Source organism: Hyla sarda, chromosome 2 (genome assembly GCF_029499605.1).
Source record: "Hyla sarda isolate aHylSar1 chromosome 2, aHylSar1.hap1, whole genome shotgun sequence".
Taxonomy (NCBI): Eukaryota; Metazoa; Chordata; class Amphibia; order Anura; family Hylidae; genus Hyla; species Hyla sarda.
The window spans coordinates 288,577,623-288,603,863 of record NC_079190.1 but is presented as its reverse complement, the minus strand read 5'-3'; the positions used below and the strand labels follow the sequence as shown (position 1 = coordinate 288,603,863).

Below are 26,241 nucleotides of genomic sequence, written 5' to 3'. Positions count from 1 at the left end.
GCAATGTGCTACTCCTGTCTCAGGTTTCTGTCATGGCTCAATTTCCTCTTCTTGTCTGATCAGTTACCAGGTCAGAGACAAATCGCTCCTACACAAAGCTCGCCTCCCCTCCCCTAGTCCTGCAGAGCATCTTCTTGCCTTACACATTTATTTGCAGTGCTCTGCACTATAGTTACTATTAGATTAGTTTGTTTCTTCAGAATACAACATTTTCTTTTCTAAGGGTAATTATTAGCCCTCCACCTAGATATGAAGTACCAACTCTGCATTGCTGTGCTTCTAGCCACCGCCTTATCTCTCTGTGAAGCAGGTAGGTACCTAGTCAGCAACTCCCACACGCAGGAACTTCTATCCTGTATTTACTAGAGGTGTGTATTCTATGAGTCACTATTTTTACCTAACATCGTGCTGCTAGTTAATCATAGATTATTTAATTATTGACTCTAGACAAACATTGTCAGGCTAGGTTTCCACACAGGTTTTTTTTCTGTCATTTTGTGGAATACTGCCACTGCAGTTCTTGAGCCAAAGTCAGAAGTGGATCCATAAGGAAGGAGAAGTATATTTTCCATTCCTTTTGAATACATCTCTGGCTTTGGCACAAAAACCTTAGTGGCAATTTTCCAAAAAAAAACAACAGAAAATAACCTGTGTGGAAACATAGTACCTTTACATATTAGATGTCAGAAAGGAGTATACCAACCTGTCTGTATGTACTTGTGAAATTTTTTTGTAGAAAAGTAAATGTTACCAGTAACACATAATGAATTTTCAATGCCTTGTCTAAGATTGAAAAAAATAAATCATATTTCACCTTTTTATATATGGCATAGCCCTTTCATTGCATGGAATGAGATCAATGCTAGAGGAAGTTTTATGGGTTGTGTTGAAACATATAAACACCAATTTCTAAGGATATATTTGAAACCTAGCCACCCAGCCTTCATTATATATTTCACAAATTGAGTTGGTGGTTAACTGATATAGTCACCATACTTCTTACTTGCCCATCCTCTTCTATCTTTCCCTATATCCATTGCCGCATTGAAATCACCACTAACTATAAGTGGTATTTCCTCCTTGTCCCTTTTGTTAAATTTGTCAAACAATTTATTACTGTTCCTGAGAATAAGGGCAGGGACTAGGGGATGAGAGGAATATTATCACTTTTGTTTTTTTATATCATTCATTATATGGCTCTTTATTCCATTCAAAGAGAAACTGACAAGCATTACTGTCATTAGTAAGAAAATTTAAAAAAATGCTCAAGTCAGTGTAGAAATGTGTCCTAAGACATGTATGCATAATAACATGCATGTGTTAATATGTAAAATAACTTTTGATCTATGTATTACTGTGTAGTCTTTTTACACTTATCTTGGAGGCTGGTGCGTTTCTCCAGGAGAATAATGAGCTCCTTTCCTCCCCCCTCCCGTCATGGGGTCTGCTCAAACATTTTTACATTTGCAAAGCTTTGTGCCTAAAGTGCATGCTATATACAACTCTAATGCAGTCATGTGGAACCTATATGGTGCAAATACACAAGAAATAAGTTCATAGAATGCCCAAAGAGAAATAATTTTGCATATAAATAGCTATGAAGCATCTTGTATTGCTTGTCAGTGTGCATTGAAAAGCTCCTCTTCTGAAAAGACTGCAAGCTGTCTCAAACTAGTGAAAGCTGGCTGATACACTGCACTGAGGCATAACAGGGAGCAGAGCAGGAGGAGAATCACACCCTTCCTCCCCCTCCCTTCAGGAAAATGGTCCTGGACCAAAAGTACTTGGTTACCAGGGTTATTTTACACAAATAATGAGACAGAGACCCCTAGTGGCCGTTTTTATTTTTTCAACCTTTTTTTCACATCTTAAACAATCACATTTTTTATTGAAGTATATTAGGAAAATGTTTAGTTTTTAAGGAAGTATTAAATAAAAAAAAAAAAGTTGTTTCCACACTTTAACCCACACCAAACCTAATATACTTGGTTATAGCGCAGGTGAATAGCTTTAAAAACAGTCATCACTTACTTTAATCTGTGTAGTAGTTGCTACACAGTAATTGTTACCAGGGTTCTTTTACACAATTAAAGAGACAAAGACTCTGGCCCTAGTGGCCATTTTAAATTTTTTTTCAACCTTTTTTTTCACATCTTAAACAATCACATTTTTTATTGAAGTACATTAGGAAAATGCTTAGTTTTTAAGGAAGTATTAAAGAAATAAAAAATTTGATTCCGAGTCATACGGGTCTCTGGTGACCCGGAAAATAAGGGTGATCAGGGTTGTCCATGACACCCACGATCCCCCCCGTAGGGATAGGAGTGAGGTGGCAGGGGGACCACCCCTCCTATCCCTGCTATTGGCCGTTCAGAAGTGACAACCAATAGCAGATCGGGGCGGGGGGTTAACATTCGGTTCCCCTGCTCTTCCCACCCACTGTAGTCCGGACAGAGCGGGGGAACTGACGGTGACCGGCACCGAAGGTCCACTTACCAGCGGCAGCGGGCGGCGATCGGCGGCAGCAGAGGACGGCGATGCGGCTCCCTGGATCCTACGGAAGCCGGTGAGTTGCCTAGCAACATCTGGGGGGCTACAGTTTGGAGACCACTATACAGTGGTCTCTAAACTGTGGCCCTCCAGATGTTGCAAAACAACAACTCCTAGCATACCCACACAGCAGTTTGCTGTCTGGGCATGCTGGGATTTGCAGTTTTGCAACAGCTGGAGGGCTACAGTTTGGAGATCACTGGGCAGTGGTCTCTAAACTGTAGCCCTCTAGATCTTGCAAAACTACAACTCCTAGCATGCCCACACAGCAGTTTGCTGTCTGGGCATGCTGGGATTTGTAGTTTTGCAACATCTGGAGGGCCACAGTTTGGAGATCACTGTGCAGTGGTCTCTAAACTGTAGCCCTCCAGATGTTGCAAAACTGCAAATCCCAGCATGCCCAAACAGCTGCTGTCTCGGCATGCTGGGAGTTGTAGTTGCGTACCCCCAGCATGCCCTTCGGCGATCACTACATGCTGGGAGTTGTAGTTTTGCAACAGCTGGAGGCACACTACTTGGAAAATACTGAGTTTGGTAACAGAACCTAACTGAAGGTTTACCAACCAGCGTGCCTCCAGCTGTTGCAAATGTAAAACTCCCAGCATTCACAGTCCGTCAGTACATGCTGGGAGTTGTAGTTTTGAAACAGCTGGAGGTTTAACCCCCCCCCCCCCCCCCCCATGTGAATGTACAGGGTATTCATTTCCACTGAATTTTTCGCCACAGCACAAACTCCTAGCAGAAAACTCACGCCTGCTAGTGCAAATGTACTGAAAAAACACTACACTACACTAACACATAATAAAGGGTAAAACACTACATATACACCCCTTCCACTGTCCTCCCCAATAAAAATTGAAAACGTATCATATGGCAGTGTTTCCAAAACGGAGCCTCCAGCTGTTGCAAAACAACAACTCCCAGCATTTCTGGACAGCCACTGACTGTCCAGGCATGCTGGGATTTAGCAACAGCTGGAGGCACCCTGTTTGGGAATCACTGGCGTAGAATACCCTTATGTCCACCCCGATGCAATCCCTAATTTAGTCTACAAATGTGCATGGCGCTCTCTCACTTTGGAGCCCTGTTGTATTTCAAAGAAACAGTTTAGGGCTACAAATGGGGTATTTCCGTACTTGGGAGAAATTGCACTACAAATTTTGGGGGGCTTTTTCTCCTTTTACTCCTTATGAAAAGGAAAAGTGGGGGGCTACACCAGCCTGTTAGTGTAAAAAAATTTACACTAACATGCTGGTGTTGCCCCATACTTTTTATTTTCACAAGCGGTAAAAGGAAAAACAGACACCCAAAATTTGTAACACAATTTTCTCCTGAGTATGGAAATAACCAATATGTGGGCGTAAAATGCTCTGCGGGCACACAACAAGGCTCAGGAGTGAGAGCGCCTTATGTACATTTGAGGCCTAAATTGGTGATTTGCACAGGGGTGGCTGATTTTACAGCGGTTCTGACATAAATGCAAAAAAATAAATACCCACATGTGACCCCATTTTGGAAACTACACCCCTCACGGAATGTATCAAGGGGTATAGTGAGCCTTAACACCCCACAGGTGTTTGAAGAATTTTCATTAAAGTTGGATGGGAAAATGAAAAAAAAAACTTTTTTTTCACAAAAATGCTGATGTTACCCTAAATTTTTCATTTTTACAAGGGAAAATAGGAAAAACGCCCCCCAAAATTTGTAACCCCATTTCTTCTGAGTAATAACATACCCTATATGTGGATGTAAAGTGCTCTGCGGGTGCACTACAATGCTCAGAAGAGAAGAAGCGCCATTTTTTTTTTTGAAGAGAAAATTTGTCCGGAATTGAAGGCCACCCCCCCAATGGAACAATGGACCCCCCCACATGTGACTCCATTCTGGAAACTCCACCCCTAATGTAATGTAATAAGGGGTACAGTGAGCATTTACACCCCACAGGTGTCTGACAGATTTTTGGAACAGTGGTCCATGAAAATGAAAAATGTAATTTTTCATTTGCACAGCCCACTGTTTCAAAGATCTGTCAAACACCAGTGGGGTGTAAATACTCACTGCACCCCTTATTAAATTCTGTGAGGGGTGTAGTTTCCAAAATGGGGTCACATGTGGGGGGGGGGGTCCACTGTTCAGGCACTATGTGGGCTTTGTAAACACACATGGCTCCTTACTTCCATTCCAAACAAATTCTCTCTCCAAAATCTCAACGGTGCTCCTCCTCTTCTGAGCATTGTAGTGCACCAGCAGAGCACTTGATGTCCACATATGGGGTATTTCCATACTCAGAAGAAATGGGGTTACAAATTTTGGGGGTCATTTTATCCTATTACCTCTTGTTAAAAGTTAAAATTTGGGGAAAAACCAGCATTTTAGTGAAAACATTTTTTTTTTCATTTACACATCCAATTTTAACAAAAAGTCGTCAAACACCTGTGAGGTGTTAAGGCTCCCTGTACCCCTTGTCACGTTCCTTGAGGGGTGTGATTTCCAAAATAGTATGCCATGTTTTTTTTTTTTGCTGTTGTGGCACCATAGGGGCTTCCTAAATGCGACATGCCCCCAAAAACCATTTTTAGCAAAATTTGCTTTCCAAAAGCCAAATGTGACTCCTTCTCTTCTGAGCATTGTAGTTTGCCCGCAGAGCATTTTACGTCCTAACATGAGGTATTTCCATACTCAGAAGAGATGGGGTTACAAAATTTGGGGCGTATTTTCTCCCATTACCTTGTTAAAAAAAATGTTTTTCATTTACACATCCGACTTTAACGAAAAGTCGTCAAACACCTGTGAGGTGTTAAGGCTCACTGGACCCCTTGTTACGTGCCTTAAGGGGTGTAGTTTACAAAATGGTATGCCATGTGGGTTTTTTTCTGCTGTTCTGGCACCATAGGGGCTTCCTAAATGCGACATGCCCCCCAAAAACCATTTCACCAAAGTTCACTCTCCAGAATCTCATTGTTGCTTCTTCCCTTCTGAGCCCTCTACTGCACCCGCCGAACACTTGACATACACATATGAGGTATTTCCTTACTCGAAAGAAATTGGGTTACAAATTTTGTGGGCTTTTTCTCCTATTACCCCTTGTAAAAGTTCAAAAACTGCGAGTGTAAAAAATTAAGATTTTGAATCTTCTCCTTCACTTTGCTGCTATTCCTGTGAAACACCTAAAGGGTTAACACACTTACTGAATGTCATTTTGAATACTTTGAGGGGTGCAGTTTTTATAATGTGGTCATTTGTGGGGTATTTCTATTATGAAGGCCCTTCAAATCCACTTCAAAACTGAACTGGTCCCTGAAAAATACCGATTTTGAAAATTTTGTGAAAAATTGGAAAATTACTGCTGAACTTTGAAGCCCTCTGATGTCTTCCAAAAGTAAAAACATGTCAACTTTATGATGCAAACATAAATTAGACATATTGTATATGTGAATCAATATATAATTTATTTGAAATGTCTATTTTCCTTACAAGCAGAGAGCTTCAAAGTTGGAAAAATGCTAAATTTTTAATTTTTTCATCACATTTTGGAATATTTCACCAAGAAATGATGCAAGTATTGACAAAAATTTACCACTAACATAAAGTAGAATATATCACGAAAAAACGGAATCAGAATGAAAAGTAAAAGCATCCCAGAGTTATTAATGCTTAAAGTATTCCAGGAATTTTTTTTATTTGACTATGCTACAGGGGCTGTAAAGTTTGTGTAGTTCATAATATAGTGTCTGTACCTGTGTGTGACGGTTTTCTGACAATTCTTCTGTGATTTTCACTCCAATATTTATTTTTACCAGCATTCAAAATGACTGTTGTCTCAGATTTTTCCCAGGTTGCAATGCCGCCAAGACCTGACTCACTTGTCAGCTGATGACAGGGAGCCTGTCTGCTTCATCGGGTGGAGGGATTGCTTGGTGGGAGAGAGATCAATCTGCAACTAATGCAACAGCTGTAGGCACCCTGATTGAAAACCACAGGTCTTTTGATGGATGCAGCTCATTTATGTTTCAATGGGTGGGGTGGCTGATGTGTGGGAGAGAGGAAAATGGAATTGTGGGATTTGTAGTCAAAAAAAGAAAAGTCAAACAGGAAATACAAGTTCACAAAAAGCTAGCCACAGTGTTATGGTAATCTCATGACATAGCCATTTAGCCCCAAGACAAGCGCAGATCCTTCCTAAGCATGTCCATTACTGCCTGCCAGATACGTACTAAAATCACCTTATGGTGGATAACCCTTTTAAAGTGACAGTGGTCAGATGTGCAAAAAACATTCTGGCCCTTAAGGTGAAAATGGGCATGGTCCTTAAGGGGTTAATCTGTGTTGTAGTTGCTACACAGTAATTGTATCAGTCTGTATGTAGTGAATTTTATTGGTATTTTATTCAAAAACTGTAAAGTTTTATTAAATCACTATGTAGTGTAATGGTGTGGTAGTACACTGCTCAAAAAAATGAAGGGACACTAAGATAATACATCCTACATCTGAATGAATGTACCAATCGTATGAAATTCGTCTTTACAGTTGAATGTGCTGACAACAAAATCACACAAAAATGATCAATGTAAATCAAATTTATCAACCCATGGAAGTCTGGATATGGAGTCAAACTCAAAATCAAAGTGGAAAACCACACTACAGGCTGATCCAACTTTGCTGTAATGTCCTTAACCTCTTAAGGACTCAGGGCGTACCTGTACGCCCTGAGCCCGGTCCCGGTGTGAAAAACGGGGTCACGCCGTGACCGCGCATCACACCGGGTCGGTCCCGGCTGCTAACGATAGCTAGGCTAACCCTGGTCTAACAGCGTGCTGCACCGATCGTTGTGCCGCGCGCTGTTAACCCTTCAGACGTGGCGATCAAAGTTGATTGCCGCGTCTGAAAACGAAAGTAAACGCTTCCCGGCAGCTCACTCGGGCTGATTGGGACATCGCGATAAAATCGCGATGTTCTGATCAGCTGGGACGCAGGCGGAGGTCTCCTTACCTCTCTCCGCGGCGTCCGATCGGAGTTTGATTGCTCCAAGCCTGAGCTACAGGCTTGAGCAATGGAGCCCCTATCTCGCTTGGCTATGGCTTTGCAGGGATCAGCATAAGAGATCAGTGTGTGCAGTGTTATAGGTCCCTATGGGAGCTATAGCACTGCAAAATAAAAGTGAAAAAAAAAAGTTAACAAAGGTCATTTAACCCCTTCCCTTATAAAAGTTTGAATCACCCCCCTTTCCCCATAAAAAAAACAGTGTAAATAAAAATTAACATATGTGTTATCACCGCGTGCGTAAATGTCCGAACTATAAAATAATATCATTAATTAAACCGCACGGTCAATGGCGTACGCGCAAAAAAATTCCAAAGTCCAAAATAGCGTATTTTTGGTTACTTTTTATATCATAAAAAATGAATAAAAATCGATCAAAAAGTCCGATCAACACAAGAATGGCACCGATAAAAACTTCAGAACACGGCGCAAAAAATGAGTTACAGGGGTCAGAAGATTACAATTTTAAACGTATAAATTTTCCTGCATGTAGTGATGATTTTTTTCAAAAGTGCGACAAAATTAAACCTATATAAGTAGGGTATCATTTTAACCGTATGGACGTACAGTATAAACATAAGGTGTAATTTTGACCAAAAAATGCACTGCGTGGATTCGCTGTGGATTTTTTGGTAAAATGACTAATGTCACTGCAAAGTAGAATTGGTGGCGCAAAAAATACGCCATCATATGGATTTTTAGGTGCAAAATTGAAAGCGGTATGATTTTTAGAAGGTGATGAGGAAAAAATGAAAATGCAAAAACGGAAAAACGCTGAGTCCTTAATGGGTTAAAACAAGTCAAAATGAGGCTCAGTAGTGCGTGCGGCCTCCACGTGCCCGTATGACCTCCCTACCACCTCCCAGACGAAGGTGACTTACCGAAACGTATGTTGGAGTGGTGGTATTCCGGTCTCTGCCAGTGTATCCTACCCATTTGGTACGATTTTATTAGGTCTGTATCCCTTACACCTGCTCAGCAGGTTTGTTGCTACATGGACGTTGCACTTTGGTTATATGTAACACTGTAATCTCACTTGAGTCTTAAACATGTTATGTGCAATATATTTATGTGCAAAAAGTGCGGCATAGTAACTTTTTGTTTGTGCAATAGGTGTGCTGTTGCCACCTCCATCATAGTCTTCACATTTTTACATTTATCTTGGGATATACCCTATATATATAACCACTAGTACTGTTCTCATCATCTGTGCAGAGCCGGTGATATCACCGTTTTGTTGTTGTATACGTGTCTTTTTTCTACGGAAATAATAAAATAGGTCTCATTTGGACACACACTTCTTTTATAAAAATGACTCCTTTGTGCTCTCTTGGTTTTTTGACCTCCCTACAAAGCCTGGGCATGCTCCTGATAAGGTGGTAGATGCTCTCCTGAGTGATGTCCTCCTAGACCTGAACTAAAGCATCTGCCAACTCCTGGACAGTCTGTGGTGCAACGTGGCGTTGGTGGATGGATCGAGACATGATGTCCCAGAGGTGCTCAATCGGTATCAAGTCTGGGGAACGGGCGGGCCAGTCCATAGCATCAATGCCTTCCTCTTGCAGGAACTGCTGAAACAGTCCAGCCACATGAGGTCTAGCATTGTCTTGGATTAGGAGGAACTCAGGGCCAACCGCACCAGCATATGGTCTCACAAGGGGTCTGAGGATCTCATCTTAGAACCTAATGGCAGTCAGGCTACCTCTGGCAAGGACATGGATGGCTGTTCGGCCCGCCAAAGAAATGCCACCCTACAGAATTACTGACCCACCACCAATCCGGTCATGCTGGAAGATGTTGCAGGCAGCAGAACGTTCTCCATGGCGTCTCCAGACTCTGTCATGTCTGTCACATGTGCTCAGTGTGAACCTGCTTTCATCTGTGAAAAGCACAGGGCGCCAGTGGCGAATTTGCCAATCATGGTGTTGGGGTGTGGCAAATGCCAAACGTCCTGCACGGTGTTGGGCTGTAAGCACAACTCCCACCTGTGGAAATCGGGCTCTCATACCACCCTCATGGAGGGTCTGTTTCTGACCGTTTGAGCGGACACATGCACATCTGTGGCCTGCTGGAGGTCATTTTGCAGGGCTCTGGCAGTGCTCCTCCTGCTCCTCCTTGCACAAAGGCGGAGGTAGCAATCCTACTGCTGGGTTGTTTCCCTCCTACAGCCTCCTCCACTTCTCCTAATGTACTGGCCTGTCTCCTGGTAGTGCCTCCATGCTCTGGACATTACGCTGACAGATACAGCAAACCTTCTTGCTGGATGAGCTGCACTACCTGAGCCACTTGTGTGGGTTGTAGACTCCGTCTCATGCTACCACTAGAGCATTCAAAAGTGACCAAAACATCAGCCAGGAAGCATAGGAACTGAGAAGTGGTCTGTGGTCACCACCTGCAGAACCACTCCTTTACTGGGGTTGTCTTGCTAATTGCCTATAATTTCCACCTGTTGTCTGTTCCATTTGCACAACCGAATGTGAAATTGATTGTTAATCAGTGTTGCTTCCTGAGTGGACAGTGTGATATCACAGAAGTGTGATTGACTTGGAGTTACATTGTGTTGTTTAAGTGTTCCCTTGGTGCTCCTGGGGGGCGTTCCTATACTCTCGGCACACTCATATGGCCGCCAGCCCGCCCACCCACTGATGAATACTGACCAGTCTTATATTCACTGCAGAGAAATGACTCACTATTCAGTCTTATATTTATCATATTTAGATTTATCAAACCCATTAGCATTTTCAAACAGAACATAGAATTTTATGGAGGTTATGCACCACTAAAATGTCACAGACACTTTTTGGTGGAAAATCTATTTTTCTTTCTCATATTGAAGCATGGAAGCTTTGTGATTATAGTGACTTTAAATGGTTCAATATGCTTGGTGGTTTCATGAATAGAAGAACAATTGGAGAATACCATCTCAGTTTTCTTTTCCTTAGTCAGCCCTTAACAGGATGGCGCACTTCACTGCAAATCCTCCAGAAGAGGGACGTGCACAAATAGCTATAAAAGAGGACTTGAGCTTTTTCTACACCTCCCCTTTGATGCCCTATTTACAGGCACATAAAAAGGGCACTTCACTGTGTGTGGTATCCCTGTACTGTGACATCAGTTTGTGTATTATCCCTGTACTGTGACATCAGTTTGTGTATTATCTCTGTACTGTGACATCACTGTGTGTATTATTCCTGTACTGTGACATCACTGTCTGTTATTCAGAGATAATACACCCAGTGATGTCACAGAACAGAGATAATACATGCAGTGATGTCATAGTACAGGAATAATGCAAAGTGATGTCACAGTACAGAGATAATGCACACAGTTATGTCACAGTACAGGGAGAATACACAGTGATGTCAAAGTGATGTACAGGCATACTACACACAGTAAAGTGCCCTTCTTTTTATTTGAGCCCCTGCCCTGGGACAGCCATCACGTCCCCTCCGTTAAACTTGCATTGAGGGGGCAGGGCGTGACGTCACACGGGGGCGAAGTCGTGAAGTCACGATCTTCCGTCCCCATGGTCGGGAACCAGACCCTCCAGCGCTTCCGGAGCAGTAACAGGTGGGTGCTGCGTGCTATATTGCGGGGGTGCCCAGCAGCGGGACCCCTGCGATCAGACATCTTTCCCCTATCCTTTGGATAGGGGATAAGATGTCTAGGGGTGGAGTACCCCTTTAAGTAATACTAAGAATGAGAAAAAAAAAGAAGCTCCCATATGGGGTAATTCCATAGCATGACTCCATACACAGAAAAAGGCAAACAAAATGGGAGATGTCTATATTTATCTATACACACAGTGCAAACACATACACAACGCCGTCACCAATGAAAATGAATCAAGGTTTTGCTATTAGTCCAAAATCAAGGAAGTAAATGAGAACTGTGGAACCTTTATGAAGCAATAGTAGATAATAGAAAGAAAGGGCCCATGTTTAGAGACTGGCAGTTCAAATTTACTCATGTTCCTTGTCTCCTCAGATCCAACCACAAGCACTTTATCTTGGTGCTGTCTGTGCTTTTGACCCAGTTATCAGTCCTTAATACACACTTTCATTGATGTTGAGGAACCAGAACGCAGCCCTGTTTATCACCATTTATGGGTTAAGTCTTGTAGTCACATAGATGGTTATGGTTAGGATGGTTGTCACAGTTTGGCTGAACTGCTTACTGTTTTTTGTAGTCTTTCCTTCTCTGAGGCTGGGTTCACACTACGTTTTGTCCCATACGGGAGCGCATACGGCAGGAGGGAGCTAAAACCTCGCGCTCCCGTATGTGACCGTATGCGCTCCCGTATGCCATTCACTTCAATGAGCCGACCGGAGTGAAACGTTCGGTCCGGTCGGCTCATTTGTGCGCCGTATGCGCTTTTACAACCGGACCTAAAACTGTGGTCAACCACGGTTTTAGGTCCGGTTGTAAAAGCGCATACGGCGCAAAAATGAGCCGACCGGACCGAACGTTTCACTCCGGTCGGCTCATTGAAGTGAATGGCATACGGGAGCGCATACGGTCACATACGGGAGCGCGAGGTTTTAGCTCCCTCCTGCCGTATGCGCTCCCGTATGGGACAAAACGTAGTGTGGACCCAGCCTGACTCAGGCTTGCTCATTTGTAAATGAAAGAACTACCTGCCCTGCTCAGTCACCATGGTAACTCACCTGTTTGCTTTTAGTCAGCCCATTCTCGCATTTTAAAGGGGTAGGTACTCCCATGGAAAACTTTTTTTTTTTTTACCCCTTCAGGACGGAGCCCATTTTGGCCTTAAGGACCGGAGCGTTTTTTGCACATCTGACCACTGTCACTTTAAACATTAATAACTCTGGAATGCTTTTAGTTATCAATCTGATTCCGAGATAGTTTTTTCGTGACATATTCTACTTTAACATAGTGGTAAATTTTTGTCGATACTTGCATCCTTTCTTGATTGAAAATTTTGCATTTTTCTAACTTTGAAGCTTTCTGCTTGTAAGGAAAATGGATATTACGAATACATTTTTTTGTTCACATATACAATATGTCTACTTTATGTTTGCATCATAAAATTGATGAGTTTTTACTTTTGGAAGACACCAGAGGGCTTCAACGGTCAGCAGTAATTTTCCGATTTTTCACAAAATTTTCAAACTCAGTATTTTTCAGGGACCAGTTCAGGTTTGAAGTGGATTTGGAGGGTCTTCATATTAGAAATACCCCATAAATGACCCCATTATAAAAACTGCACCCCCCAAAGTATTCAAAATGACATTCAGTAAGTGTTTTAACCCTTCAGGTGTTTCACACGAATAGCAGCAAAGTGAAGGAGAAAATTCACAATCTTCATTTTTTACACTCACATGTTCTTGTAGACCCAATTTTTGAATTTTTACAAGGGGTAAAAGGACAAAATTTTTACTTGTATTTGTAGCCCAATATCTCTCGAGTAAGCACATACCTCATATGTCTATGTTAAGTGTTCGGCGGGCGCAGTAGAGGGCTCAGAAGCGAAGGAGCGACAAGGGGATTTTGGAGAGTACGTTTTTCTGAAATGGTTTTTGGGGGGCATGTTGCATTTAGGATTCCCTTATGGTGCCAGAACAGCAAAAAAAAAAACACATGGCATGCCATTTTGGAAAGTAGACCCCTTGGGGAATGTAACATGGGATAAAGTGAACCTTAATACCCCACAGGTGTTTCACGACTTTTGCAAATGTAAAAAAAAAAAAAAAGTTTTTACCTAAAATGCTTGTTTTCCCAAAAAATTTTAATTTTTAAAAAGGGTAATAGCAGAAAATACCCCTAAAAATTTGAAGCCCAATTTCTCCTGATTCAGAAAACACCCCATATGGGGGTGAAAAGTGCTCTGCTGGCGCACTACAGGTCTCGGAAGAGAAGGAGTCACATTTGGCTTTTTGAAAGCAAATTTTTCTCTGGGGGCATGCCGCATTTAGGAAGCCCCTATGGTGCCAGGACAGCAAAAAAAAAACCACATGGCATATCATTTTGGAAACTAGACCCCTCGGGGAACGTAGCAAGGGGTTAAGTGAACCTTTATACCCCACAGGTGTTTCATGACTTTTGCATATGTAAAAAAAAAAAAAATTTTTTTACCTAAAATGCTTGTTTTCCCAAAAATGTTACATTTTTAAAAAGGGTAAAAGCAGAAAATACCCCCCAAAATTTGGAACACAATTTCTCCCGAGTACGGCGATACCCCATATGTGACCCTAAACTGTTGCCTTGAAATACGACAGGGCTCCAAAGTGAGAGCGCCATGCGCATTTGAGGCCTAAATTAGGGACTTGCATAGGGGTGGACATAGGGGAATTCTACGTCAGTGATTCCCAAACAGGGTGCCTCCAGCTGTTGCAAAACTCCCAGCATGCCTGGACAGTCAACGGCTGTCCGACAATACTGGGAGTTGTTTTGCAACAGCTGGAGGCTCCGTTCTGGAAACAGTGGCGTACCAGACATTTTTCATTTTTATTTGGGAGGGGAGGGGAGGGGGGTTGTATAGGGGTATGTGTACATGTAGTGTTTTTTACTTTTTATTTAATTTTTTGTGGTAGTGTAGTGTAGTGTTTTTAGGGTACAGTCGCACGGGCGGGGGTTCACAGTAGTTTCTCGCTGACAGTTTGAGCTGCAGCAGAAAGTTTGCGGCAGCTCAAACTTGCAGCCAGATACTTACTGTAATCCTCCGCCCATGTGAGTGTACCCTGTACGTTCACATTGGGAGGGGGGGGGACATCCAGCTGTTGCATAACTACAACTCCCAGCATGCCCGTTGGCTGTCGGTGACTGCTGAGAGTTGCAGTTTTGCAACAACTATAGGCACACTGGTTATGTATCACTGAGTTTGTGACCTAACTCAGTGTTTCACAACCAGTGTGCCTCCAGCTGTTGCAAAACTACAACTCCCAGCATGTACGGTGCATGGTGTACAGTGACTGCTGAGAGTTGTAGTTTGCAACAGCTGGAGGCACACCGGTCGTGAAACACTGAGTTAGGTAAAAAAAAAAAACTCTGTTTCACAACCAGTGTGCCTTCAGCTGTTGCAAAACTACAACTCTCAGCAGTCACAGACAGCCAACGGGCTTGCTGGGAGTTGTAGTTATGCAACCAGCAGATGCACCACTACAACTTCCAGCATGCACTTTAGCTGTTTGTGCAAGCTGGGAGTTGTAGTTATACAACAGCTGAAGGTACACTTTCCCATAGAAAAAATGTGCCTCCAGCTGTTGCAAAACCATAAGTCCCAGCATGCCCATAAGGGAATGCTGGGAGTTGTGGTGGTCTACCTCCTGCTGTTGCATAACTACAGCTCCCAGCATGCCCTTTTTGCATGCTGGGAGCTGTTGCTAAGCAACAGCAGGAGGCTGTCACTCACCTCCAACGATCCAGCCGCATGAGGTCAGTCCTGCCGCCGCCGCTGCTCCTGGGGCCCCGATGCCAACATTGACGCCAGGGATCGGGGTCCCCAGCACCCGGGGTGCACGTCCCGCACCCGCTCACGTCTTCCGGAAGAGGGGCGGAGCGGGTGCGGGAGTGACACCCGCAGCAGGCGCCCTGATTGGTCGGCCGGTAATCCGGCAGACAAATCAGGGCGATCGTGAGGTGGCACCAGTGCCACCTCACCCCTGCAGGCTCTGGCTGTTCGGGGCCGTCTCTGAACAGCCAGTAATTCCGGGTCACCGGGTCACTGGAGACCCGATTGACCCGGAATCGCCGCAGATCGCTGGACTGAATTGTCCAGCGATCTGCGGCGATCGCCGACATGGGGGGGCATAATGACCCCCCTGGGCAATATGCCGGGATGCCTGCTGAACGATTTCAGCAGGCATCCGGCTCCGTTCCCCAACCGGCTAGCGGTGGGGGCCGGAATTCCCACGGGCGTATGGATACGCCCTCGGTCCTTAAGGACTCGGGATGCAGGGCGTATCCATACGCCCTATGTCCTGAAGAGGTTAAATCAACTGGTGCCAGAAAGTTAAACAGATTTGTAAATCACTTCTATCAAAAAAATCTTAATCCTTCCAGTACTTTTTAGGGGCTGTATACTAAAGAGAAATCCAAAAAAGAAATGCATTTCCTCTGATGTCATGACCACAGTGCTCTCTGCTGACCTCTGCTGTCCATTTTAGGAACTGTCCAGAGCAGGAGAAATTCCCCATAGCAAACATATGCTGTTCTGGACAGTTCCTAAAATGGACAGCAGAGGTCAGCTGGAATGTTGGACCACTCTTCCTTTGCAAACTGCTCCAGGTCTCTCTTATTGGAAGAGCGCCTTTTCCCAACAGCAATTTTAAGATCTCTCCACAGGTGATCAATGGGATTTAAATCTGGACTCATTGCTGGCCACTTCAGAACTCTCCAGCACTTTGTTGTCATCCATTTCTGGGTGCTTTTTGACATATGTTTGGAATCATTGTCCTGCTGGAAGACCCAAGATTTCGGGTGCAAACACAGATTTCTAACACTGGGCTGTACAGTGTGACCCAAAATCCGTTGGTAATCCTCAGATTTCATGATGCCCTGCACACATTCAAGGCACCCAGTGCCAGAGACAGCAAAACATCATTGAACCTCCACCATATTTCACTGTAGGTGCTGTGTCCTTTTCTTTGTATGCCTCATTCCATTTTCGGTAAACAGTGTAATGATGTGCTCTATCTTGGTCTCATCTGTCCACAAGAAGTTTTCCCAGAAGGATTTTGGCTTACTCAAGTTCATTTTGGAAAAATGTAGTCTTGCTTTTTTATGTCTCTGTGTCAGCAGTGGGGTCCTCCTGGGTCTCCTGCCATAGTGTTTCATTTCAGTTAAATGTCAACGGATAGTTCGCGCTGACACTGATGCTCTCTGAGCCTGCAGGACAGCTTGAATATCTCTGGAACTTGTTTGGGGCTGCTTATCCACCATCCAGACTATCCTGCGTTGACACCTTTCATCAGTTTTTCTCTTCCCAAGGTGCCCATGATCAGACATCAGAAGTTTATGCTGAGGAGTGGAGGGGATGTGATCAGGACAATGTAGTTGGACAGGACATGTGTAATGTCCATTCATTTGTTTTTGTATTTTTCTGTTTAGGTGTGTATTCACACACTGGGATGTTCAGAGCAGTTTTCTATTTTTCCTAGGTAGGGAATGGTTAATGCTCTGAACAAATGAAAACTCGGGTATGTTTATTTTAAGCTAGACTTCTCCTGCATTCATTGCTGGTTATTTAGTTTAATGCCACTATGTCTGTTTGTGCAATATTCTGACTATGTCTGCTTTAGCATTTACCTTGTATTTATCTTGTCATTTTATCTGGGTTTTTAGCCATGGTTAAATAGCATGCTCCTTGTATTTTAGTCTGTGTTACATTAGTCGGTTTTAGGATTATGTTTGTTCTGCTCTGTCTGTGTTCACACTGTCTCTGAGTCTTGCTTGTACCCTGTGCTCTGTATGTTATATTCCTGTTTGGTATTCTGGAGTCTATTCAGACTCATCCGGTTCTAGTCTAGTCATGTATTATATTTACGTTTCCTACTGGGTCAGCATTTTGTCCACATGGTGGAGTGTGTTCGCTGGCCAGTAGCCTATTTGGCTTTATTATTAATGGCTACTCCTTTTGTGGAGTGGCATGTCCAGTTTGTTTGTTCTGTGTTCCAGTGTGAACAGTGTCTTATGTTTCCTTATCAGTTTGCCTGTTTATATTCTGCCCTGTAAGAATTTGTATCCTGTTTGGTATATCTGGTTGTATAGTAATTTTCCGTTTCTGGCCTGTGACCAACTATGTATATTATGTGCTTTTTTACGCCACTGCACTTTAGTGTAGGAAGGGACCGGCGCCCAGTTGTCGATCCACCGTTTAGGGTGCATGGGCAAGTAGGCAGGGAGAGTGGTTTTAGGGTTAGTTTAGGGCTTACTCTCCCTGTCTCCCTGCTCGGTCCCTGACAACATGGGAATCAGGTGAGAAGGAGTTGACATGTTTAGAACAGGAGGGTAGTGGTACTGTCAGCGAAGAAAATCCTAGCCGAGTTAGGGCCGGAACACTTCTCAAACATAACTAATTTAGGCCTGCTTGTCTAAGGTTTTGGTGCCTCTGATGCATCTGTAGGCTTGAAAAAAACCTTCCAGAGGAAGGGCACAGTCAGGTGGTGGTGTACTTGCTCAGTATTCTGCTGTGTAAAAATAAATTTTTCTTAACTAGATGTATAAAACATTCCACTGTGCCGTCTCTGCAAGCAGAAAGTAGGCTGTGGCCAGGGGACAAATATAAGAACTGTCTCTAGGTAGGTTTGGAGCAGCATCACAAGGCCACGTTGGGCAGTACCATCGACTGTACCCTCTTGTTCACTCCATGGCCTATAGACAACAAATGGATTGTGCCCAGACCAGGTTGCAAATACCTAGTCATCAAAAAGCCGTCCAAGCTTTGCACAATCATGTTGCAGAGAGAGTGGGCCACTCCATGCAGTTGTCAGTGTGCAGTACAGTGCATGCCCCAGTAGATACTTGAAGTAGTAGCTATGGCCAGGGCCAATATGTGTCTTTTACAGCTCACTGAGTCAACAACCTGCAGAATGACACTCCACAACGAGGCCAGGAAATAGGTCAGGTTCATCTTCTGACACCTGCCTCTTATGCTCCTTATCCAAGTATTCCTTAATGGAAATTCGGCTTTTCATTGGTGCAAAGTCAATCGCTGCCATGCTGTATTACATCTGGTAAGCCTGAGCAAGAAAAGCTACACAGCAAAGAAGTTGCTGCCCTGTCTGCAACAGGAAGTTTCATGCTGGCTCTCTACTCATAATCTGGCCTTGGAAAACGTGGTCTCTGTTAACTGTGTAAACATCCTAAATGTGTTACATGTAGGTGGTATGACACACCTTTCCTGTATGGTACATTCGCTAAATTGTTGTCTAGCGTTTCTTGAGAAAATGTGGCAGTCTCAGCGATGTGCTGGGCATGTGCAGGAAAGTGTGTGTTAAGGTTAGCCATTCTTTTGCTTTTAAATATGTCCTCCTTCACCTACAGTGCCAAAATGTTCTTCCCTGTCATTTGCGATGTTCCAACACGATAAAACTATACATTGCTCATGTTGGACCACCTGTTCCAGCAGCACAAAGTGGTGACAGACTTCCTAATGCAGCAGACAGACATTTTGAAGCCAGTGTCACTTTCAGCTGAAGCTTTGGCAGTTAATCAGAGACACCTATCACATGCTTGGGCCTTTCGAAAAGCAAAAAGATTTGTCAGCAAGTACAACAGTGGAATTAGTGATCTTATGCTCCTTATATTCCTTCTGTAGCAAACGCTCATGGTGAAGATTTAGGATGGAGAAAGGTTCACATCTAGCTTGCAGCATTCTTCTTGAAGAGGAGTTTGATAAGGAGGATGAAGAGGGACCTAAGGAGTAGGATTTGTAGACAGTAATGAGGGTGACAGTAATGAGGATCATGATGAGGACCATGATGACCAACCTTGGCAGTAGGGGGTAGAGGTAGAAAAAACAGAGCTTTGGAAAAGCTGACAAGGGTGGCGAGCTGTATGCTTTCTTGCTTGCGCAGTGACAGACATATTGCCCACATGAAGGAAAGAGATGAGTAATGGATAGCCACACTCTTAGACCCTAGGTATACAGCCAGAATGGAGGAATTTTTCACCTTCCGAAGGATGAATTAGATTTTTATAGGGAGAAGTAGAGCAACACACTTTATGGTGAGTAATTTCCATATTTCAGTCTGAAATGAAAGTTCCCTGCTGTGTTGCTTGATCACTGGATCGCTACTGTCAAGTTTGGCGGTCACAACAGACCCTATTCTTGAAAATTCCAATATGCAAAAAGCCTTTTCTTGCTTCAATACCCCAATTTTATGTCATAATATGTAGGCACATTTCCAATTTGGCTCTTGATAGTTGGGCTGTGATTGGTTGCTTGGGCAATTTAGACAGTTTTTCTTTGATTTCAGTCACTGACTATTTACCACTGATGTTACTATAGCTTCAAGCCTTTTGCACCATCCTTCGAATTACCCTGTAGAGTCAATGTGATGCCAGCAGTAATGCATGTAAAGATTATACATTATTAACAATTGGTAGATCGTTCAGAAATGCTTTTTTTATGGTAAATGATGTAGTAGAATAGTTCGAAACTAGATGTATTTTGGATCACACTGTGCTTATTCTTCAGTAACATAAATAGTTATGGCATAACACATAAAACACTATAACAGTCCTTGTTGACACATCCACCCCATAAGAGAAGACATACCTTCCTTGTGGCATTAACTTGCATAGGAGATGATGACACCACTGACTCAGTAGGTGCCAAAACAATGTACAACAACAATGCACTGTACAACATAATAAAATAGGGCACACAAGGACAGTTTTAATAAACATCCCTTAAAAGGCATACAAACAAGGAGACATCTGGGGAATAAAGTAAAGGTCCCCCTTACATAATGTAAGCATTTAAAGGGGTACTCTAGCATTTGAACAAAAATTAAAAATGTATATTTTGTAGCGCGGCGTAAAAATAGAAAAAAAAAATCATACCTACCTACCCCCCGGTCCACGCTGGTTTCCTGTAGTTCTCATTCTTTTAATGGTTCTGTCTTTTTCCAGCTGCTTAGAAGAGTGTTGGCCAGTGACTGGCTGAGCAGGTCAGGTCCTTCACTGAATTTTTGTCTCTGACTGGAACAAGAAAAACAGGTGCTATGGGGCCCCAGCAAAGTATACATTGTTATGCAAATGCCAGAATATGCCATTAAATGTACTTGTTTACAATGTTTTCCTCAAAAATCTATTTTTCTTTGCTTTGTGTAAAAAACATATTGCTGGGCAGTATACATTTATTTATCCTTATTTATCCCTTAGATACCCTAATATTGACAAACCATGACTAATACTGTACTATGACTTCTGCCAACAATAGCCTTTCTGCTGATGTTAATTTTTAGATTGCAGACTTATACTAATTTTTTTTCAATATATTTTATTGCGGCTGTAAAATCAATCAATAAGGGTCTGGATATGCTGCAGGGAAAAACAAGCTGCTGCAAGTAAACCCTTGTAGTTTGTTGATGAAATCTAGATAGCAAGCTGCCTTACTACACAGAACGAGCACTCATTCAACGCCTGATCACTTCATTTGCCCTGCATAAAAATGTATCTTTTGTTAACCGCACATGTCCCCATGTAAAAGGGCATGTGCGGTCAACAAACAATGGCAGCAAAGGCAAGCACAAATGATCCGTTAAGTAAGTGCGGTGCTCCTGGCACAACAGTTGAGCCTTGTAAAAGGCTTATTTACTCAGAGTTTTGGGCTGTGTAATAGGGCCCATAACATAGAGTTTACTCAAGGATGTGTAGGATAGCTGCAAGAAGCTCTATGCATCCCTGGTTACCAAACCTTCATGTATATTTCAACATCTTATCCTCGTGCTGATGTTGGCAAACTGCAAAATCAACTGTTTGCTGGGGGTGCTGGAAGCAGGACCAGGGGCTATTAGCTGATGAGACAACCCCTCTAAGCAAATAATAATAAACCAAAGGTGAAGCCTCATCTCGTTTGTTTTTTCCACAGGGGACTGTAGCCAGTTGAAATCTTGTGTGACTTGTATTGAAAGTGAGCCAAGTCTGAACATCTCCTGTGAGTGGGTGACATGTGGAGCTTCAGGTAACAAGTGTTTCTGAGAGTCGGGCAGTGGAACTGCATGGAGTAGTAATGCTGACCCTTCTGTCTGTATTTGCATGCAGTACAGACCAAAAGTTTGGACACACCTTCTCATTCAGAGTTTTCTTTATTTTCATGACTATGAAAATTGTAGATTCACACTGAAGGCATCAAAACTATGAATTAACAGATGTGGAATTATAGACATAACAAAAAAGTGTGAAACAACTGAAAATATGTCAAATTCTATATGTGGAAAGTGTCCCAAAGTGCAGTCACAAAAACCATCAAGAGCTACAAAGAAACTGTCTCACATGCGGACCGCCCCAGGAAAGGAAGACCAAGAGTCACCTCTGCTGCGGAGGATAAGTTCATCCGAGTCACCAGCCTCAGAAATCGCAGGTTAACAGCAGCTCAGATTAGAGACCAGGTCAATGCCACACAGAGTTCTAGCAGCAGACACATCTCTAGAACAACTGTTAAGAGGAGACCGTGTGGATCAGGCCTTCAGGGTAGAATATCTGCTAGGAAACCACTGCTAAGGACAGGCAACAAGCATCATAGTTTTGATGCCTTCGGTGTGAATCTACAATTTTCATAGTCATGAAAATAAAGAAAACTCTTTGAATGAGAAGGTGTGTCCAAACTTTTGGTCTGTACTGTACATTTTAAGTTAGGTTCACTGCACGGTTTTGCATCTGTACTTTTTTCTTTTTTAAACAGGAAACAACAGGAAGCTCAGCTTGTTAATCTTGTTTGCTTATTTTTTTTTTTTATGGAACCATTGTATTAGTTTGCATTTGTTTGTATGCCCTTCATTATTGATCCTTTTTTTCTTGCCTCATACCTCCCTCCGGCGTGCAGGATCACTGAGCTTCTTGTGCAATCTGGAGATTGAGGCGATATAAGAAGATCGCTGATAGTAGTGATCAGTACTATGATATTACATAGTACTGAACAGTACATAGCAATCTAACAATTTCTATTAAAAGTCTCCTATGGGGGGGAGATTAAGAAGTGCATAAAAAAAATTATTATATATATATCTATATATATATATATATATATATACACCGTGTTTCCACGAAAATAACACATACCCATAAAATAAGCCATACCAGGAGTTCTATGTATTTGCTCAATATAAGCCATACCGCTGAAAATAAGTCATAGTTGTAGGTGTGGCTTATTGAAGGTAATTAAGTTGGCCAGCCCTTCTCATCTGCCCCATCTTGACAGGTACCGTAGAGATGTACCGATACCATGCAGTGGCGGCTTCTGTGCGGCGGTTGCAGGTCCTATGTCCCAGCTGATCAGCATGGGGACGCAACTTTTGTGCGGCGGCCGGGGCTCCCAAGTCCCTGAGGTTGCCTAGCACTGGGAGGAAGTTAAAGCCACTTCGTCCCAGTACTCTATGGTGCATCCACATGGGAAGGAGAGTACCGTACAGCAGGCCAGGTGGGTATGGTTCATGAAATGGAGGAAAAATTCATTTAATTTCTCTCCATTTCGTGTTCAAACAGTGAACATAAATTAAGGGGGAGGGGGATGGGCATATGAGGAGGAATAAAAATGAGGGAAATGGGCATATGAAGGGAGAGAATTGGCATGTAACAGTGTTTCCCAACCAGTGTGCCTCCAGCTGTTGCAAAAAAACAAAAAGACATCCCCAGAAAATAAGCCATAGTGTGTCTTCTTAAGGAAAAATAAATATAAGACAGTGTCTTATTTTCAGGGAAACATAGTCAGGTCCATAAATATTGGGAGATCTGCACAATTCTAAAAAAATTTGTCTCTATACACCACCACAATGAATTTGAAATGAAACAAACAAGATGTGCTTTAAATGCAGAGTGTCAGCTTTAATTTGAAGTTATTATCCAAATCAGGTGAACTGTGTAGGAATTACAACAGTTTGCATATGTGCCTCCCACTTGTTAAGGGACCAAAAGTAATGGGACAGAATAATAGTCATAAATCAAACTTTCACTATTTAATACTTAGTTGCAAATCCTTTGCAGTCAATTACAGCCTGAAGTCTGGAACGCATAGACATCACCAGACATTGCTAGGTTTCATCCCTGTTGATGCTCTGCCAGCCTCTACTGCAACTGTCTTCAATTCCTGCTTGTTCTTGGGGCATTTTCCCTTCAGTTTTGTCTTCAGAAAGTGAAATGCATGCTCAATCGGATTCAGGTCAGGTGATTGACTTGGCCATTGCATAACATTCCACTTCTTTCCCTTAAAAAAACTCTTTGGTTGCTTTTGCAGTATGGTTTGGGTCATTGTCCTTCTGCACTGTGAAGCGCCGTTCTGAAGCATTTTGCTGAATATGAGCAGATTATATTGCCCTAAACACTTCAGAATTCATCCTGCTGCTTTTATCAGCAGTTACATCATCAATAAATACAAGAGAAGCAGTTCCATTGGCAGCCATACATGCCCACTATGCCATGACACTACCACCACCATGCTTCACTGATTAGGTGTTATGCTTAGGATCATGAGCAGTTCCTTTCCTTCCCATCACTCTGGTACAAGTTGATCTTGGTCTCATCGGTCCATAGGATGTTGTTCCAGAACTGTGAAGGCTTTTTAGATGTCGTTTGGCAAACTCTAATCTGGCCTTCCTGTTTTTGAGGCTCACTAATGGGTTACATCTTGTGGTGAACCCACTGTATTCTCTCTGGTGAAGTCTTCTCTTGATTGTTGACTTTGACACACATACGCCTACCTCCTGGAGAGGGTTCTTCATCTGGACAACTGTTGTGAAGGGGGTTTTCTTCACCAGGGAAAGAGTTCTTCGGTCATCCACCACAGTTGTTTTCCTTGGTCTTTCGTGTCTTTTGGTGTTGCTGAGTTCACCAGTGTGTTCCTTCTTTTTGAGAATGTTCCAAACAGTTGTTTTGTTTTGCCAGGATCCGTGGCTCTGAACAGGACACAGGACTCAGAACAGGAGGAAGGTAACGTCCAACAGGTTTAATTAACAATAATGCAATGCGTATCGCTGCACATGCGCAGCTTCATCAGGCATAGCAACACAAGGAAACACCCTTGATTTTATACAAAAAGGGCATTAACCCTTCAAGAACTGAAACATATATATATATATATATATATATATGTGGTGTTTCAGTTTTATATACTTTTCACTTCATATATATATATCCTGCTCTATTTATATAGATTTTTTGGTTCTTAAATATAGATGCTCACATATACTTTTCATTTGAGTTTTATATGTTTTAGTTTGCGTTATTGTTAATTAAACCTGTTGGACGTTACCTTCCGTCTGTGAGTCCTGTGTGCTGTTCAGCGCCACGGATCCTGGCAAAACAAAGCTTTGTCTCTATACTATTGTACACAAATCCAGGAAGGCTGCAGACGGACCCCTGTCTAACTACTCACCTTTACCATTGTTGTGCATGTTGGTGCACAACACTTTTAGGTAAGCGGTATTGAATCCCCCAATATCCTATACCCCTACCATCTATGTTACTCCACAGGGAGCGCCTTTGCTTTTCTCTTTTCAAACTGTTGTTTTGGCCAACCTTAAGGTTTTGGCTCTCTGATGGGTTTGTTTTATTTTTTCAGCCTAATGATGGCTTGCTTCACTGATAATGACAGCTTATTGGATCTCATCTTGAGAGTTGACAGCAACAGATTCCAAATGCAAATAGCACACTTGAAATTAACTTTGGTCCTTTTATCTGTTCATTGTAATTGGGATCATGAGGGAATAACACACACATGGCCATGGAACAGCTGAGAAGCCAATTGTCTCATTACTTTTTGTTCCTTAATAAGTGGGAGGCACATATGCAGGCTTTTGTAATTCCTACACCGTTCACCTGATTTGGCTGTAAATACCCTCAAATTAAAGCTGACAGTCTGCAGATAAAGCACATCTTGTTCGTTTCATTTCAGATCCATTGTGGTGGTGTATAGAACCAAAAATGTCCGAATTGTGTCAATGTCCCAATATTTATTGACCTGACTGTATATATAATGTTTTTAAAAATATATAAAAGCCCACCTGAAAAAAATCTATAAATTATCCCCTTTTACCATAAAAAAAATAAAACATTGTAATAAAAAAAAAAAAACACTATATATCTGGTATTACCACATGCGTAAATGTCCGATCTATTAAAATATTATGTTTATTTTCCCGCATGGTAAACAGTGTAAAAGTAAAAAAAAATCCAAACTGCTGATTTTTTGTTATATCATGTCAGAAAAAAATGTATAAAAAGCAAGCACAAAGTTCCATCAAAACAAATGTGGTACAGATAAAAACTACAGATCATCGCGCTAAAAATGAGTCCTCATACAGCCCTCTATATGGAAAAATTAGTAAGTTATAGAGAGTCAGAATAAGGCAATCTTAAACCTAGTAATTTGGTTAAAAAAGTTTTTTTAAAAGCAGTACAATAATAATAAAGCATATAAACATGGGTATCATTTTATAAAGAGAACAGTTTTACCCTAAAGAGCACTGCATAAAAACAACACCCCCTAAAATGTTAAACTTCTTTTTACACAAATAATAGTTTTTAGATATTGCGCCATACTTTTTATAGTAAAAAGAAAGGTGTCATAACAAAGTACAATTGGTCACTCCAAAAATAAGCCCTCAAATGGGTCTGTAGTAGGCAAAAAAAGTAATGTCTCTTAGAATGCGGGGAGGAAAAAATGAAAATGTAAAAATGAAATTATCTGTGTCTTTAAGGCCAAAATGGTCTGTGTCATTAACCCCTTAAGGACTCAGCCCATTTTGACCTTAAGGACTCAGACAATTTAATTTTTACGTTTTCATTTTTTCCTCCTCGCCTTCTAAAAATCATAACTCTTTTATATTTTCATCCACAGACTAGTATGAGGGCTTGTTTTTTGCGCGACCAGTTGTCCTTTGTAATGACATCACTCATTATATCATAAAATGTATGGCGCAACCAAAAAACACTATTTTTGTGGGGAAATTAAAACGAAAAACGCAATTT

General features: G+C 42.2%; 1 protein-coding gene across 1 annotated transcript in view; it reads left to right on the top strand.

Annotated features, from left to right (window-relative positions):
* Positions 1-205: 205 nt before the first annotated feature.
* Positions 206-26,241, top strand: part of CD164L2 (CD164 molecule like 2) — a 59,594-nt gene continuing 33,558 nt past the window's right edge. Inside the window, exons 1-2 of the mRNA XM_056557398.1 lie at positions 206-310; positions 21,149-21,241. Coding sequence (XP_056413373.1) covers positions 250-310; positions 21,149-21,241 — 154 coding nt within the window. The 5' untranslated portion in view covers positions 206-249. The remainder of the gene's footprint in view (positions 311-21,148; positions 21,242-26,241) is intronic.